Source organism: Hippopotamus amphibius, chromosome 11, assembly GCF_030028045.1.
Source record: "Hippopotamus amphibius kiboko isolate mHipAmp2 chromosome 11, mHipAmp2.hap2, whole genome shotgun sequence".
Lineage (NCBI taxonomy): Eukaryota > Metazoa > Chordata > Mammalia > Artiodactyla > Hippopotamidae > Hippopotamus > Hippopotamus amphibius.
Window position 1 is genome coordinate 43,249,373 of NC_080196.1, and position 14,920 is coordinate 43,264,292.

At 44.1% G+C, this 14,920-nt stretch overlaps 1 protein-coding gene across 1 annotated transcript; it reads left to right on the forward strand.

Annotated features, from left to right (window-relative positions):
• The first annotated feature begins 8,906 nt into the window (after positions 1-8,906).
• On the forward strand, positions 8,907-14,121 carry LOC130831363 (HLA class II histocompatibility antigen, DM beta chain). The gene is made up of 6 exons (XM_057699399.1): positions 8,907-9,203; positions 10,124-10,405; positions 11,661-11,945; positions 13,092-13,208; positions 13,360-13,395; positions 13,754-14,121. Exons 1-6 carry the CDS (start codon positions 9,149-9,151, stop codon positions 13,768-13,770), a joined length of 792 nt encoding a protein of 263 aa, XP_057555382.1. The 5' UTR covers positions 8,907-9,148; the 3' UTR covers positions 13,771-14,121.
• Positions 14,122-14,920: the final 799 nt, after the last annotated feature.

Consider the following 14,920-nt stretch of genomic DNA (forward strand, 5'->3'; position numbering starts at 1 on the left):
CAATCTTAATATCGGTGTGGTGTCTTTTTTCACTCATAATACTTATTTCTGGATATTTTAACTTGAGTGAGTTGTCATGTCAAATCCAACAAGACTTAACCTGACACAGCTTGCCCTCATTAGGGAGAGAAATGGGAAAACCCCTAATTCCTCAGCTGACTCCCACTCTCTGGTCTCAGCACAGCACAATGGCTTTTATTCCCATCAGTCTGTGCAAAATACATGAGCAATGAAGGCAGAGCCACCTTCTGATAATCTGCTCACAAAATGGTGGAGGAAGCTGCTTGTGGGTTTTTGAAAGGGTTTTTGTTTTGTTTTGTTTTGTTTTTTGCGTTTTACTGTTTGTTAAAACATGCCTCATATAGGCTGCCTTGAGGAATATATAACTGCCTTCAGCCTTCATCATAGCTGGGAAAACAAGAGGTCAAAAGTGGGAAAAAATAAGCCTTCAGATGCTATTCTAACTCAGTCACCCCAGTTTTGTGAAAACTGTATAATCCAAAGGTCCTGAAGTGAAGTGTGAAAGCCTGGAAGGGCCCAGAATTCATACGTCCTTTCAGGCAATCTGTTCATTGGCCTGAGTGGACCATCCAAGGAGAACTGTGATGATGCTGTCTTGGGTGAATGGTGGGGGCAGGGAGCATGTCTACTGGTGGTCGCTTCCTTTGCATGTGCTTTGTTTCCTGCTTTTCTTGAGGTTTGGGAGTTGCTTTGCAGGAGGGGGTGGCATTAAGGTGAAGAATGAAATTATTTTGGTATTGGTGTAAGAGTCTCTGCTTTTTGCGTTGTATCAGAATCTAATCTAAGGGAAAATATCCACTTCTTCTCAGGAACTGGCACCTCCTCTGAACCATCTCATTTCTAAGAGCAGCATGTGTACTGGTTAAGAGTATGGAGTCTAGAACCAGACCACTGGGAATTCAGTCATGACTTTTAAATTTTACTGTGTGCCCTTGGGCAAGTTACTTAACCTCTCTGTGTCTTAGTACCATTTCCTGTAAAAGGATGATGATATGGTTGCTGTGCTTAAATAAATTAACATCTTGTAGAATGTTTAGAACAGTGTTTGGCATGTAGAAAACATGCTCAGTGACTTAGCAAAGATTTTCACTGGGGAATTAAGCAGCATCATTAACTTCTTTTCTGGAAACTACTGTGAATCTACTTTCAAGTATTGTATGTTCTCCCTTTGAGATGTTTTTCTTTTTCTTTTCACTTTACCATTTTACATCTGTCTCACTGCTTTATAGTTCTTCCTAAATTCTCTCTCTCCATTTTCCAACTTATCCAGAAACTTCCTGCCAGTCAAGCCTTAAAACTGCTTTTATTTACGTATTTATTTATTTATTTATTGGCTGCACTGCGTGGCTTGTGGGATCTTAGTTCCCTGACTAGCGACTAAACCCGGGCCCTCAGTAGTGAAAGCTCGGAGTCCTAACCGCTGGACCGCCAGGGACATCTCGAAACTACTTTTATTACGCTGCGTGGCCTTAGACAAGTCATACCCCATCTCTGGGCCTCAAACTCCTCGTCTGTAAAATGATAGGCTTAAAAAAAAAAAAAAAAAAAAAGATGGGCTGAGGTTAGATGCTCTCTATCAAGCATTCTATAATACTGTCACTTAAAATACTCAAGAAGCCTTCCACACCCTCTCTTGTCTTTAATAAGAAACATAGTACCTCCTCTTCCATGAACCTGTTCCTAATCCTCCAGCCCTAACTGACCTTGACTGAACTCTTCCAAGACTTGGCACGTTCAACCCAGACTGCTCTCACAGCGTTGCTGCCTTGGTTTATGTGTTAGTTTTCTTCACACAACTGGTTTGTAATTTCGATGATTCAGGGATCAGAAACAGTTCACACTCCCTCCAACAGAGCAAGGCAGTTCTCCCTTCCCTTTATTGTCACTAACACTTGAAATTATTTGACTTTCAAATGTTGGTGAAACAATGGGTGTCAAGTGGTCTCACGTTTTAACTTGCCTTCTCTCCTTACTAGTGAGGCCGGACATCGGCTCATAGGTTTATCTCTCTGTGAATTGCTGATTCATATCTCTATCTTAAAAATGGTTTTCTCTTGTGAATGTGTGGGGGTTTCTCATATATCCTATATAGTAATCCTATGTCTGTATAAATACTGCAAAGTGCCTTCTTCCACTTTACGGCTCATCAGTTAAATTTGTATACAGTTCCTTCCCCAAAAAGAATGATTTCATTTGACAGTCAAAACCCATATGGTTTGTGTTCTCGTAATCTTAAGAAATCCTTTTGAACCCGAAGGCAGTAATGCTACAATTTTTGCTGGAAAGTAAAGTGATAAGGTGAGTCTCCATTTTCTTAATGAGAATATTTTAAAAGATTTTTTTACCAATTTCAAAATATAAAGTTTTAGGTATATAGAAGTTATAGGCAAATAGTCAAATGTCTGCTGACTACCTTTATTTAGTCACTGACTCACAAATTTAAAATCATGTATTTTATAACATAATATTTTAATGTAGGCATATTGCTGTTTCCACTTTCATGTCTCATAAAACAATGTTTATTCTAATTCTTTTCGTGTATTTATTTTTGATTATGCTAATGGCTTCTAAATTCTTGATTTATTTAAAAGATAAATCCATTTATTTAAACTAAACAACCCACCAAAAACAGTTTGTCCGTTTCTCCTACCTGCCCCCTCCTGCCCCCACTCCCCACTACCAGTAACTGGCAAGTATGAATCTGTTCTCTGTTTCTGTAAGTTTGGTTGTTTTTTTGTTTGTGTTTGTTTAGATTCCACATATAAGATAGATTATACAGTATTTTTCTTTCTCTGACTTATTTCACTTTCCATAATGCCCTCAAGGTCCAACAATGTTATTGCAAATGGCAAGATTTCTTTCTTTTTTATGGCTGAATAATATTCCATTGTATGTATACACCACGGTTTCTTTATCCATTCATCCATTGATGGACAATTAGATTGTTCCCATATCCATAGAAATATTTCTATACTATAGAAATATAGTCAATAATGTTGTAGTAAACATGGGGATGCATATATCTTTTTGAGTTAGTGTTTCTGTTTGCTTTGGGTAAATATCCAGAAGTGGAATTGCTAGATCATATGATAGTTCTATTTTTAATTTTTTGAGGAACCTCCATGCTGTTGGTGAATACTTATGCAATGTTGGTAGGAATGTAAATTGGTGCACCACTGTGGAAAACAGTATGGAGGGTCCTCATGTATTTATTAATTGAAATCATTTTAGGATAATGTATCTTCTCCAAACAGCTTTGAGAGAGTGGCCATAATTTGGAAAAGAAAAAACTTAAGAAGGTAATTCTTAGTAGGTAATTCTTAGAAGGTAATTACTTAGAAGGTAATTCTTCTTTTCTGATGGATAATTTTGGGTAAAAAAGCTTTGCCTTATATCTGGCCATATATAATATTCCACTATGATATATATGATATTTTTCTATTAGTGTTATTGTTCTCCTTTCACATTTAGATCTTCATTGATCTGGAGTTTTTCCGTATGGTGTGAGTATGTTTACAACTTTCTTTTTCTCCAAACACTAAATTGATCTTTTTAAAAAAATTTTTTAGATTTATTTATTGGCTGCATTGGGTCTTCGATGCTGCACACAGGCTTTCTCTAGTTGCAGTGAGCGGGGGCTACTCTTCATTGTGGTGCACTGGCTCCTCACTGCCATGGCTTCTCTTGTTTGCGGAGCATGGGCTCTAGGCATGCGTGTGGGCTTCAGTAGTTGTGGCACACAGGCTCAATAGTTGTGGCTCGTGGGCTTAGTTGCTCCTTGGCATGTAGGATCCTCCTGGAGCAGGGATCGAACCCATGTCCCCTGCATTGGCAGGCATCGATTCGCAACCACTGTGCCACCTAGGAAGTCCCACTAAATTGATCTTAATGCCATGTGTCAAATATCTGATTTATTCCCAGGAATTTTATGCCAAATTTTCCCATATGCATGGCTTTGACTCTGGATCATTCAGTTCAATTGGTTTGTCAGTTCCTGTGTCCACTTAATCATGTTTAAATTATTATGGCTTTTTTATGTTTTAATATTTGGTAGGGCTAGTTTATATTTCTTTGTCACCTCACCTCCCAAAAAACCACATCTTGCTCTTCTTTATCAAAATTGTCTAAGATTCTTATGGACTTTATTATCATGTATATTATAGAATCAGCTTGTCAAATTCTCCCTAAATTCTGCTATGGTTTTTTCTTAGAGCAATGGGGGGAAACTGACCTCTTCATTATGTTAGGATGCCTCATCCATGAATATGGTATATCTCTTACTTCTTGAGGTCTTTATTTATGTACTTTAATAGTTTCCTTTTTTTCCCATAAAGTTCTTATACTTGTATGCTAATTTCTAAATATATTATGGTTTTAAAATTCCTATTATAAATGGTTGGCAATTTTCAATTAGTTCCTAATTGATTATTAAGATATTATTATAGGGGCTTCCCTGGTGGTGCAGTGGTTGAGAGTCTGCCTGCCAATGCAGGGGACACAAGTTTGTTCCCTGGTCTGGGAAGATCCCACATGCCCCGGAGCAACCAAGCCCATGAGCCACAACTACTGAGCCTGAGTGCCACAACTACTGAAGCCTGTGAATGCCTAGAGCCAGTGCTCCACAACACGAGAAGCCACTGCACTGAGAAGCCCGTGCACCACAATGAAGAGTAGCCCCGATCACTGCAACTAGAGAACCCCTGCGCACAGCAACAAAGACCCAACATAGCCAAAAAATAAATAAATAAATTTATATTAAAAAGAAGATATCATTATAGTATAAGTTTTAGAATCAAGTCATGGTGCTGTTACTTAGTATCTGGCTAAAGCGGGGCAATCATGAACCTCCCTCTGCCTCCATTTTCTCATAGTTAAGATAGGGAGGTAATAACATTATTTAAGAGTTGTGGTGACAAATTAGGTAAAATATCCACTAGCAGTTCAAGTAATCTGGCTGCAGGATGGAAGGAGGTTGAACTAGTTACAGCAACTGTAGTCCAAAGGTCAGGGTCTAGAGTAGTGAATCCTAGTAGAGAAGAAGGAGAGTGAAGAGATGGGTGGTGGGTGGGTGTGAAGTTGGACAGACTGGGAAGTCACGTAACCCTGACAGGATGCAGAAGTGTGTAGTTTTGAAAAGACATTGAAGGAAGTCACAAATGTGGTCTCACGCTCTTGGTTTTCAATTACAAATGATGGATGGGTTGAACAATTTCTGAGTTTATATAATGGAGGTTTGAGTTAAAACCATCTGTCCAGAAGAGTTATCTGTGAATGTACAGGGAGGGACATTAGGAAGGACCTAGAAGAGATTTTTTTTTTTAAGCTCTTTATTGGAATATAATTGCTTTACACTTTTGTACCAGCTTTTGAGGTACACCAAAGTGAATCAGCTGTATTTATACATATACTCCCATATCCCCTCCCTCCTGCGACTCCCTCCCCCCCTCCCTGTCCTGGCCCTCTAAGGCATTACCTGTCATCGAGTTGATCTCCCTTTGTTATACAGCAACTTCCCACTAGCTATCTATTTTACAGTTGGTAGTGTATATATGTCTATGCTACTCTCTCACTTTGTCCCAGCTTCCCCTTCGCCACCCGCTCCCCCCAACCCCATATCCTCCAGTCCATTCTCTGCATCTGCATCCTTAATCTTGTCCTGTCACTGGGTTCATCAGTATCATTTTTTTATTTTTTTAGATTCCATATATATGAGTCAGCATACAGTATTTGTTTTTCTCTTTCTGGCTTACTTCACTCTGTATGACAGACTCTAGGTCTATCCACCTTGTTACATATAGCTCCATTTCATTCCTTTTTATGGCTGAGTAACATTCCTTTGTATATATGTGCCACATTAGAAGATATTTTTTATTATGGCCATACTCTCAGAAAAAGCATAAGACCACATTTCTGACTTCTTCCAAGGTGCCAATGATCCCATTGTAGTTTGTTTTTGTTTTTGTTAGTCCAGGAAGCTGGTAGACCCCCCATAGCACCTTATAACATTGCCCAGATTATGTGGTTATATGACAAGACTGGGATGCCAACTGCCTTCCTCTTCTCCAACACAAATTCAGCCCACTTCCAGGCCCCTCAATGGAGAGAACTTCTTATCCACCAAACCCACAATGACTTCTCTTTTCTCTTTTAAGTCTACTGGCCTGATTGCTTACTTGCTTTAACATAAACCCTTCTCTTTCTAGATGTTTCTTCTCCCCAACTGACCTGTAAGTGAATCATGTGGGGACAGAGCCTACATCTCTTAGCTCTTGGGAGTCCCTGTAATGCTTTGCAGGTAAACACCATGGTTAGTCCATTTCTGGCCTATTGTGGCCAGGTTAGCAGAAGAGGCAGTGGGCAAGGAAGTGACTCACACTTTGGGCCATTTTGTAGTGGCAGTAAAAGAGGGACAGCATATGGGAAGCTGCCTGGGGTTCCCTAGCTTCAGTCCTGAGTGCTACATAAATAGTTATCCAGTCACAAGAAATGCACAGGACAGTTGAGATATTCTTTGGGGTTGACTAGAGGTGAGGGACAGTGCTATGTCTGTAAAAACAAAAACAAAAATGTAGAGTTGGGAGGAAGAGAGGAAGGAAGAAACCACTTCGCTGAGCACAGGTCTCTGGATTTTTCTGTCCAGCTTGATTCTAAAAAGCACCCTCATTCTTCTCATTAATAGAGAAGTGAAATCATCTACATTTCCTGCTGCTGCCTTATGGAAGGTTTCACATCTCCTTTGGCTGCCTGAGCAAAGACCCAGACACGAGAGGACCCTAGCTGAGCCTCAGGGAGCTGGCACACAGCGAGCATTCCTGTGCCAGGGGGAGCTTTGGGGACCTTGAAAAGAATCCCAAGACCTGGTTCCTGAGGTTAGGCTCACTGCCTACCTGGGGAGAGGAGGAGAGAAGTAAGGGGGAAGTGAGTGTGTGTGTAGGAGAATTCATACAGTTTTGAGACTGTCAAAAGAGAAAATGGAAGAGACACTGCTGCTAAGAGCAGGAGGAACTCTGAGTGTCAAAAAGATAGGACTCAGAAGGATGGGGTGGCTCTTCCCTTTCTCTTTTTCTCAGCGGAGGCCGCCACGAGCTACCTTAACTTGGGTCATCTCAGTCCCAGGATGTAGTGAGTGTGTGGGTAAGCTCTTGTGTGTGTGTGTGTGTGTGTGTGTGTGTGTGTGTCTCGAGATCTTGGGTGTGAATTTTTGGACCCATTTCCAAACTGTAAAATGAGGATGATTAACAGGCCTTTTAAGATTAAAGGAGATAGCAGGTAAAGGATTGATTTAGCATAGTATCTGTCACAAAGTAGAAGCTTAACAAATTTTGGACTCCCCCTCCTTCATTTTCTGCCCATTCAACACCCCTGATGGTTCATTAGAGAAGTTCAAGTGTAGGGGTATAACCCAGGTGGAGTTGAGTGTAAGGGTATCAGGGAAACGTGGATAGAGCTTCTTGGTAAAGCTCAACTAGTTACACAAAACAAGGCTTTTGTTCCTGATATTCATGTATGTTTTCATTTTGGGGGCAAGCTTCCCCCCTTCCTTTTTTCTTCATAAATATCAGATTCTCTTGGGGTCAGGGACATGGAGGGAGGACAGTTAAGTGTGGTGTCAAGCGCTTCCCTCCTAATCCTCTTTTGTTTAGCTCACTACTAAGTCAAATTTAAAAGCTTTCAGAAAGCAAGGTGAGCAGGGACTTCCCTGGTGGTCCATCAGTAAAGACTCCATGAGCCCATTCAGGGGGCCCAGGTTCCATCCTTGGTCAGGGAACTAGATCCCACATGCTGCAACTAAAAAGATCCTGCATGCCACAACTAAAGATCCCGCATGTGGCAACGAAGATCCCATGTGCTGCAACTAAGAACTGGTGTAGCTAAATAAATAAATAAATATTAAAAAAAAAGAAATCAAGGTGAGGAGAGGGAGCCCTGAAGCCTAGCGGGGAGTACGAAGAAACCAATGTAGGGTTTTACATTTGTGATGGGAAAAAAATCTATCAATTGTATAGTTCACAGTGAGAATGAATTGCTATTTAAAATTTGTCTTTTCCTGGGGAGGAAAAGTAGGGAAGTTTCATCTCATTTTTCTAGTGGCTTCATAATGCAGGCACCTGCCCCAGGACAGATGGGACCTGTGGGGAAAATACACACGGGAGTTTTGAGTTTGGGGAGGACAAGTAGGCTTTGGGCACTGGCCCACAGCCAGCTAACTACCAAGGGGGTTAAGTGGGTTGCTCTGTGGTCTGCCCTGAGTTGGTCCAGAGGGTAGGAGGATCAGGATTCCTGGCTCCAGAAAGAATAAAGGAGAAAATGAAGCTCATCTGACTAGAACAGAAGAATCAATGGAAGCCCAGGGAGGGATTTTTTCGGGCTGTGGCCCTGATCTCTTAGTAACGGCTTCTCTTCTGTCTTGCTTTGAGGCCAGCAAACTTCAATCTCCCTGCATCTCCTTCCTTAGCAGCCCTGCCTCTACCACGTGCTCCAGAGGGCCCTTTGTCTGGCCTGTTTCCTGGGTGACTGGTCACACCAAGGATTATGTAATCAAGGGTTAAATTCCCAAGTAACTTCCCTTAAAGGAGCAAGGGAGGTTACCTAGTCCCCAGTCTTTGAGGAGGACCTTGACAGGAAACAGTTAAACCAGTGGGCAGTCGAAGCTGCATACATCTTGGGAATATTGGGTTTATTCTCTCCACCGATCTAGGGGATCTAGGGAAATCCACGTACCGACGGGTTGTTCCCTAGGTGAGTTAAGAGACTGGCTGTTAAAAGCCCAGGGCAGGATGAGATTTACCTAGTAACTGATGACGTCGGGCTGAGGTGCTCAGCGATTTGTCTCTACACTTGTCCCCGCCTACCTTGCCGATCTGACAGTTCTGTTTGGGACGCCGAGTTAGATGATCCGGTAAGGAACGGGTCTTAGTATCTAGGGGCTTGGTAGCTCCACATCGCTCATTTAAAGAGGATCACGGGGCCCAGGCAATACCATATTCCCACTCCGTGTTTGGAGATCATCTACTCAGGCTGGGACTTCTCGGGCAGGCAAGGACCCAGGGCCCCTGGAAGAGCTGACCCAGGGCCCCTGGAAGAGCTGGTCCAGGGGACCGAATTCCCCATCTCCCCAGAGCAGAGCATGCCTGCCCTCCTGCCGCTGCTGCTGGGCCTCAGCCTGGGCTGCACCAGAGCAGGTAAGGATTCTCCCTAACTCTGCTCCCTTTGGGTAGGAGGTTCAATTGTTTTGTTAGATTTGGACACCCCAAACTAGTCTGTCTCCCTATTACATACTCCCATAGCACTTTGTACTGTAACTTTGTAGCAATTTTTTAAATTTATTTTTTATTGATTTACAATGTTGTGTTAATTTCTGCTATACAGCAAAGTGACAGTTATACACATGCATAGGTTCTTTTTAATATGCTTTTCCGTTATGATTTATCCCAGGCTGCTGACTGTAGTTCCCTGTGCTACAGTTTTTTATCTGTGTAGCAATTTTTTTAAGCACTTGATTGGAGTATAATTGCTTTACACTGTTGTGCCAGTTTTTGCTGTACAACAAAATGAATCAGCTGTATTTGTATATATATGTGTAGCAATTTTAATGTAATTAAGCTGTATAATTATTTGTGTAATAGACATTTCCTGCTGGAATGTAGGCAAAGATGGTATCTGCCCTGTTGACTACTGCATCCCCCGCTCCTAGCACGGTGCCTGGCACACAGCGAGTGCTTCAGAAATACTCGTGGTGTGAATATTTAATAATATACCCAGCACAGACCAAGGCTGACTCTTTCCTTTGACCCCTTTTCTCACTCAATCGTTGGCCTTACTGAAAGTCTTATCCTGGGTAAATCAGTCGTGTTTAAACATGCAAATAATTTTGGGCCACCTGTGTCCCCATACTTAGTCTCTCATGAAGAGGAAACGGGGTCTAGAAACTTCTCTGCTAGGACCATCTATTCCCTTAATCGGGACTCTCAGAGACTCTGGTCCATGAGCTTGGTCAGCAGATGCTGTCTCAGGCAGGAAACCTGGGGCTCACTCATCACCTGTAACTGAGGCTTAGGCTCCTGCAGAACTCTGACTTGCCCCCCTTCTCTGGCTCCTGCAGGTGGCTTTGTGGCCCACGTGGAAAGCAGCTGTCTGCTGGATGACGATGGGAATCCAAAAGACTTCACGTATTGTGTCTCCTTCAACAAGGATTTGCTGACCTGCTGGGAGCCCCTGGAGGCCAGTATGGTTCCTCGTGAATATGGGGTGCTGAACGGCTTGGCCAAATACCTCTCAGATTACCTCAATCGTAATAAAAACCTGGTTCAGCGCTTATCCAACGGGCTGAAGGACTGTGCCACACACACCCTGCCTTTCTGGACATCTCTGACCCACAGGACACGTAAGGAGAGAGGGGAGCAGAGGGGCGGTTAAGAAGCCTGGTTGGGAGAAGGGAGGCCAAGAAGGGTCCCTCAGCTGACTGCCAGGGACTTTGAGCTGTGGGCAGGAAAGAAGCAGGAAATGGAAGGACCTGGGATTTAAAGAGGGAGGCTTGACACTTATGAGGAAACAAGGTGGGTGACAGGGGTAGGGCAGGAATCAAGAAAGGGAGATGATGTTTGAGCCAGCTAGGAGCTATTGTAGGGAGAGTAAACGTGTTTTTCTTTGATTTAGGGCATCTCAGGAGGCAGATCCAAGTTCAACCACGGGTTGAACTGTCAGAGTAACCAGAATGGCTTTTCCCAAAATGCTCATGCCTCTGTATCCCAGGTTCTGGTGTCCCCGGTCTGAGACAGGCCCAGGCATGGGAATATTTGGAAAGCCTTGCAGGGAATTCTGATGCAAATTCTCTCACCTTTAATCGCTTGCATTGAGAGTGACTTGAGATATTTAAAAGAAAACTTGAAGTTCTCTATGTGCAGGGTATTGTGTCTTAAAACATGATTTCTCAGAATTGACTGGGGAAGGTGCTTGTTAAAAACACAAGCCTTTGAGAACTACTACAGATCTGCTGAATGAAAATATCCAGGGATGCAGGCTAGGGGATCTGTGTTCTAACACAATATCTTGGATTTTTATTGAAGATTTTGTTTGAAAAACATCCAAGCAAGCGGAAGGGTCACCTAGAAGAATGAACTATTAAAAGATGGCAACACGAATGATTGCATGAATTGGGACCTCCCTCGTCCAAATTTAGGAGAGTTAGTCCTGAGTCTTGTTTCCTTAAACTATTCAAGGAAAAAAAGACTTTTTAAAAATCAAATTAATTTGTTCAATGAGCTTTGAGGACAAAGGTGTTTTCCTACTTTTGCAACCCCCCACCTATAACCCTGGATGACAATTCACTTACGTACTTGAAATGAATACCATGACTTCTGAAACAACTTGCAGTTCAGCCCTGGCTTCTACTTATTGTGAACAAATATAATTTTGGAGGAAAAAGAAAGGAAGGAATAGTGATGAAATGGGAGACAAGAAAGAGTGAAGCAGGAGTACATTCTAACTCCTCATTTTCAAAGGGATGTGTGGGGGAATGAGGTGGGGGTCGGGAGGTTCAGTGGGCAAGATCCATGAAGAACTGAAGTAGGAAAGGAACCAGGTTGGAGGAAAAGCCAGAACGTTGCCCTCCTTCGCGACTCTTTTCTCCCCCTGTTCAGGGCCACCGTCTGTGCAAGTAGCCAAAACCACCCCTTTTAACACGAGGGAGTCTGTGATGCTGGCCTGCTATGTGTGGGGCTTCTATCCAGCTGATGTGACCATCGTGTGGATGAAGAATGGGCAGGCAGTCCTCCCTCACAGTAGTTCCCGTGATATCATCCAGCCCAATGGAGACTGGACATACCAGACTGTCTCCCATTTGGCCACAACCCCCTCTTTTGGGGACACCTACACCTGTGTGGTAGAGCACATTGGCGCTGCTGAACCCATCCTTCAGTACTGGAGTAAGTGCGGGGCTGGGGCGAGGAACCAGCATTAAAGCAGAGAGCTACTGGAATTCACTTGCAGTCCAGTAGTTAGGACTGTGCTTCCACTGCAGGGGCCACGGGTTCGATCCCTGATTGGGAAACTGAGATCCCACGTGACAGGCAGTGCAGCCAAAAAAAAAAAAAAGGAGTTGTTCCTGTTGCTGTGGTGCTGTGGTTGGTGTTATGTGCTTGTCTGAGGGTGGGAGGGGAGTCTGAGTGTCCTGAAAAGAGGATGTCGATTCGGTAACCATATTTTCAGAATCCCAAGTTGTGATGCAATATTCTAGGATCCTCAGATTTCCACTATCTTGTTGTCAGGTCAGGAATGGGAGTTGGAGAAATAAAGAAGGTCACGGAAGAGAGGGGACTCTCTCTTGGTGTGGGGGCCGCAAAGAATTGGGATTACTCTATCAAGGGAGGAAGAAGCTGTGGCGGGCAGACACTTTGGTGTGCACGATTGGGGGCTACTGCATAAAGCCAGTCACCATTGCTTGAACCCCAGGATTGGAAGCAGTTAAAGGAAAGGAATCCGGGTGGGGGACAGGATTCACATTAGGACCAGCTCAGGAAGTGGGGGCTGTGGAGGGGGATGGAGACAGGTTCTGGAAGGACCCATGGCAAATCTGGAGGTGGACAGGTAGGAGACACGAAAGTCCTCGGATATTTCATGGGATGGAACCACGGGAAGTTAGGAAAGGCGGAAAGACAATTTCATAGGAAAATGCTCGGGTAGAGTGGTCAAGGGAGCAATTATGGTCACCATCTTGCCTGCATGCTTGGCGAATGCAGAGGAGAATGGGGTACGTTTTACTCTTCAGTGAGGTTCCCTTTGGGGTGACGGAAGAAAACAGGATGCCTTGAGAGGCCCCACCAGCTTAGAGAGGATCTGGAAGCTGGGGTACTAACTCGGGGAGAGAGGCTCCCTAGGGAACCACAGGAGTAGAGACCCACAGGATGGGGCTTTTGAGGAAAGGCCACTTCGCTGGGCCTGGATTGGTGCAAGCTAGACTCTTGGGGTCGGGATAAAGCACCTTGGAACCTGCTAGGTGGAGGTCACCGTAAATGAAGTGGCTCTGGCAGTGAGCAAGAGAAATTGGTTCTAGTAAGTTTTTATTTCCGCAGCTCCTGGGCTGTTGCCAGCGCAGGCGGTGAAGGTTTCTATGTCTCTGGTGACTCTGGTCCTCGGCCTCATCATCTTCGCTCTTGGTTTGCGCAGCTGGCGGAGAGCTACTGCCTCTGGTGCGTGATCCTCCTGAAATGTCAATCCCAACCTCTGCTCACTTTCTGTTTGTGACCAGCTCTCCCATGGCTACCCCATTTGCTGTGAATAATACCAGACATTTTTATCCACCAAGACTGTCCTTTACTCAAATATGTTTTTTTCTCCTAGGCTACATCTTCCTTCCGGGGTCCAATTATCCAGAAGGTAATTTCTCTGTTGGTCTGTTTGCTCACTGGTCCCTTGGAGGGGGTGAGAGTTAGAGGGAGTCAACGTTGGGTTCAGCTAATGGTACTGATATTTGGGGGGGGTGGGGGGAAGCTTTCACTGGGATCGGGCTGAGAGCGTGATTGAAGCGGCCAGTTGGGATCAGGAGCAGAAGGGAGGAGCGCCTACCCCTTCCTCTTCTACCCAGTGGAGTGTCTGAAGGTGGCTCCTTAGTGTTTGGTGATCTAGAATTTTCCATGTCACTGTGTTAAAGTCTCCGGCATGGATGGTTACAGGGACAAATGATGGGGTCAAGCTAGTTTGGAGCTTTATTATCTTCTTTTTATTTCTTCTGCAGGTCGGGACACTTACTAGAGGCGAAATCCTACAACTTCCTTTCCACGTGAGAAGGAGAGTCAGACTCTTAGGGATGCTGCTGTGCTCCTCCAACCCCTCCAAGTTTCCACATTTTCTTGGATCCTATGGTTTCTCTATTTGATTCTTTGAATTTCCCAGTCCTCCTTATGTAAACCTTACAACTGGGGGAACTCATTCCTGGGAATATTCTGTAACCAAGGTGTTGTCCATAGGTAGAGCCCAAGACTACATATCTGGGATGGATATAATCTGGGAGGAAGGTCAAAGGCCCTCTTGGGGGGCCCCCTATGCCACAGAGGGCATGAATTGCTGGTGATCGTCTCTGAGGAATAAACTCTGGTGAAAATACTGTTTTTTCCTTGCTTTTCCTTGAGGCTCCTGGGGGGGACTGTGGGCAGTTAGGGGCTGAGCTTGATTCTCTCCTACTGGAGTGGAGGAGTCAGTGTTTCCTCCCATTTTCCCATCTAGACATGACAGAACTGGGGGCAGTTTTCTGATGGATAATTCATAAGAAGACATTAAACTTCGGTGGGATGGAGTCAGAGTCAGGGATAGTAGGGGGTTAACTGTTTTCTGACCTCATAAGGGATTAATAAGGATTAATTGAGTTCATACTTGCAAATGGCTGAGAACATTACCTGGCACGCAGCCAGCTCACAGCCATGACATAAGCTGTTATCAGTCACTCAACTTTCTGGGCCAGGCGTTCTACCAGGTGCTTTACATACATTGTTTCATCTGGTCCTCATCACAGCTCTGACACAGACCCTCAGAGAGTCAGGATTCAAGGGGCAGAGCTCAACTTCAGTCCTGAGTTCTGGGCAGTTATTTCTTCCATATCCTACGTGGGAAAGGGACCATAGCTCAAGTGCCTATCACAACCCAGGCACTGGGCTGAGTGCTTTATGTTGTATTTCATTCATTCTCCACAACAACCCTGTAAGGAAGAGATGGTCTCCCTCCAAGTCATAGATGAGTGAGGTTCAGAGGGGTTAAATAACTTGTCCAAGGTTGAACAGCAAATTCTCTATAGGATGTCTCTCTACCTGAGTTGGAAGTAACTAGGCTTATGCATTCTGAGCCACTCTTTAGAGCCCCCCTTCCATTCCCTTCCACCCCAAACCCAAGGGGCATCCACCGTTGGGGG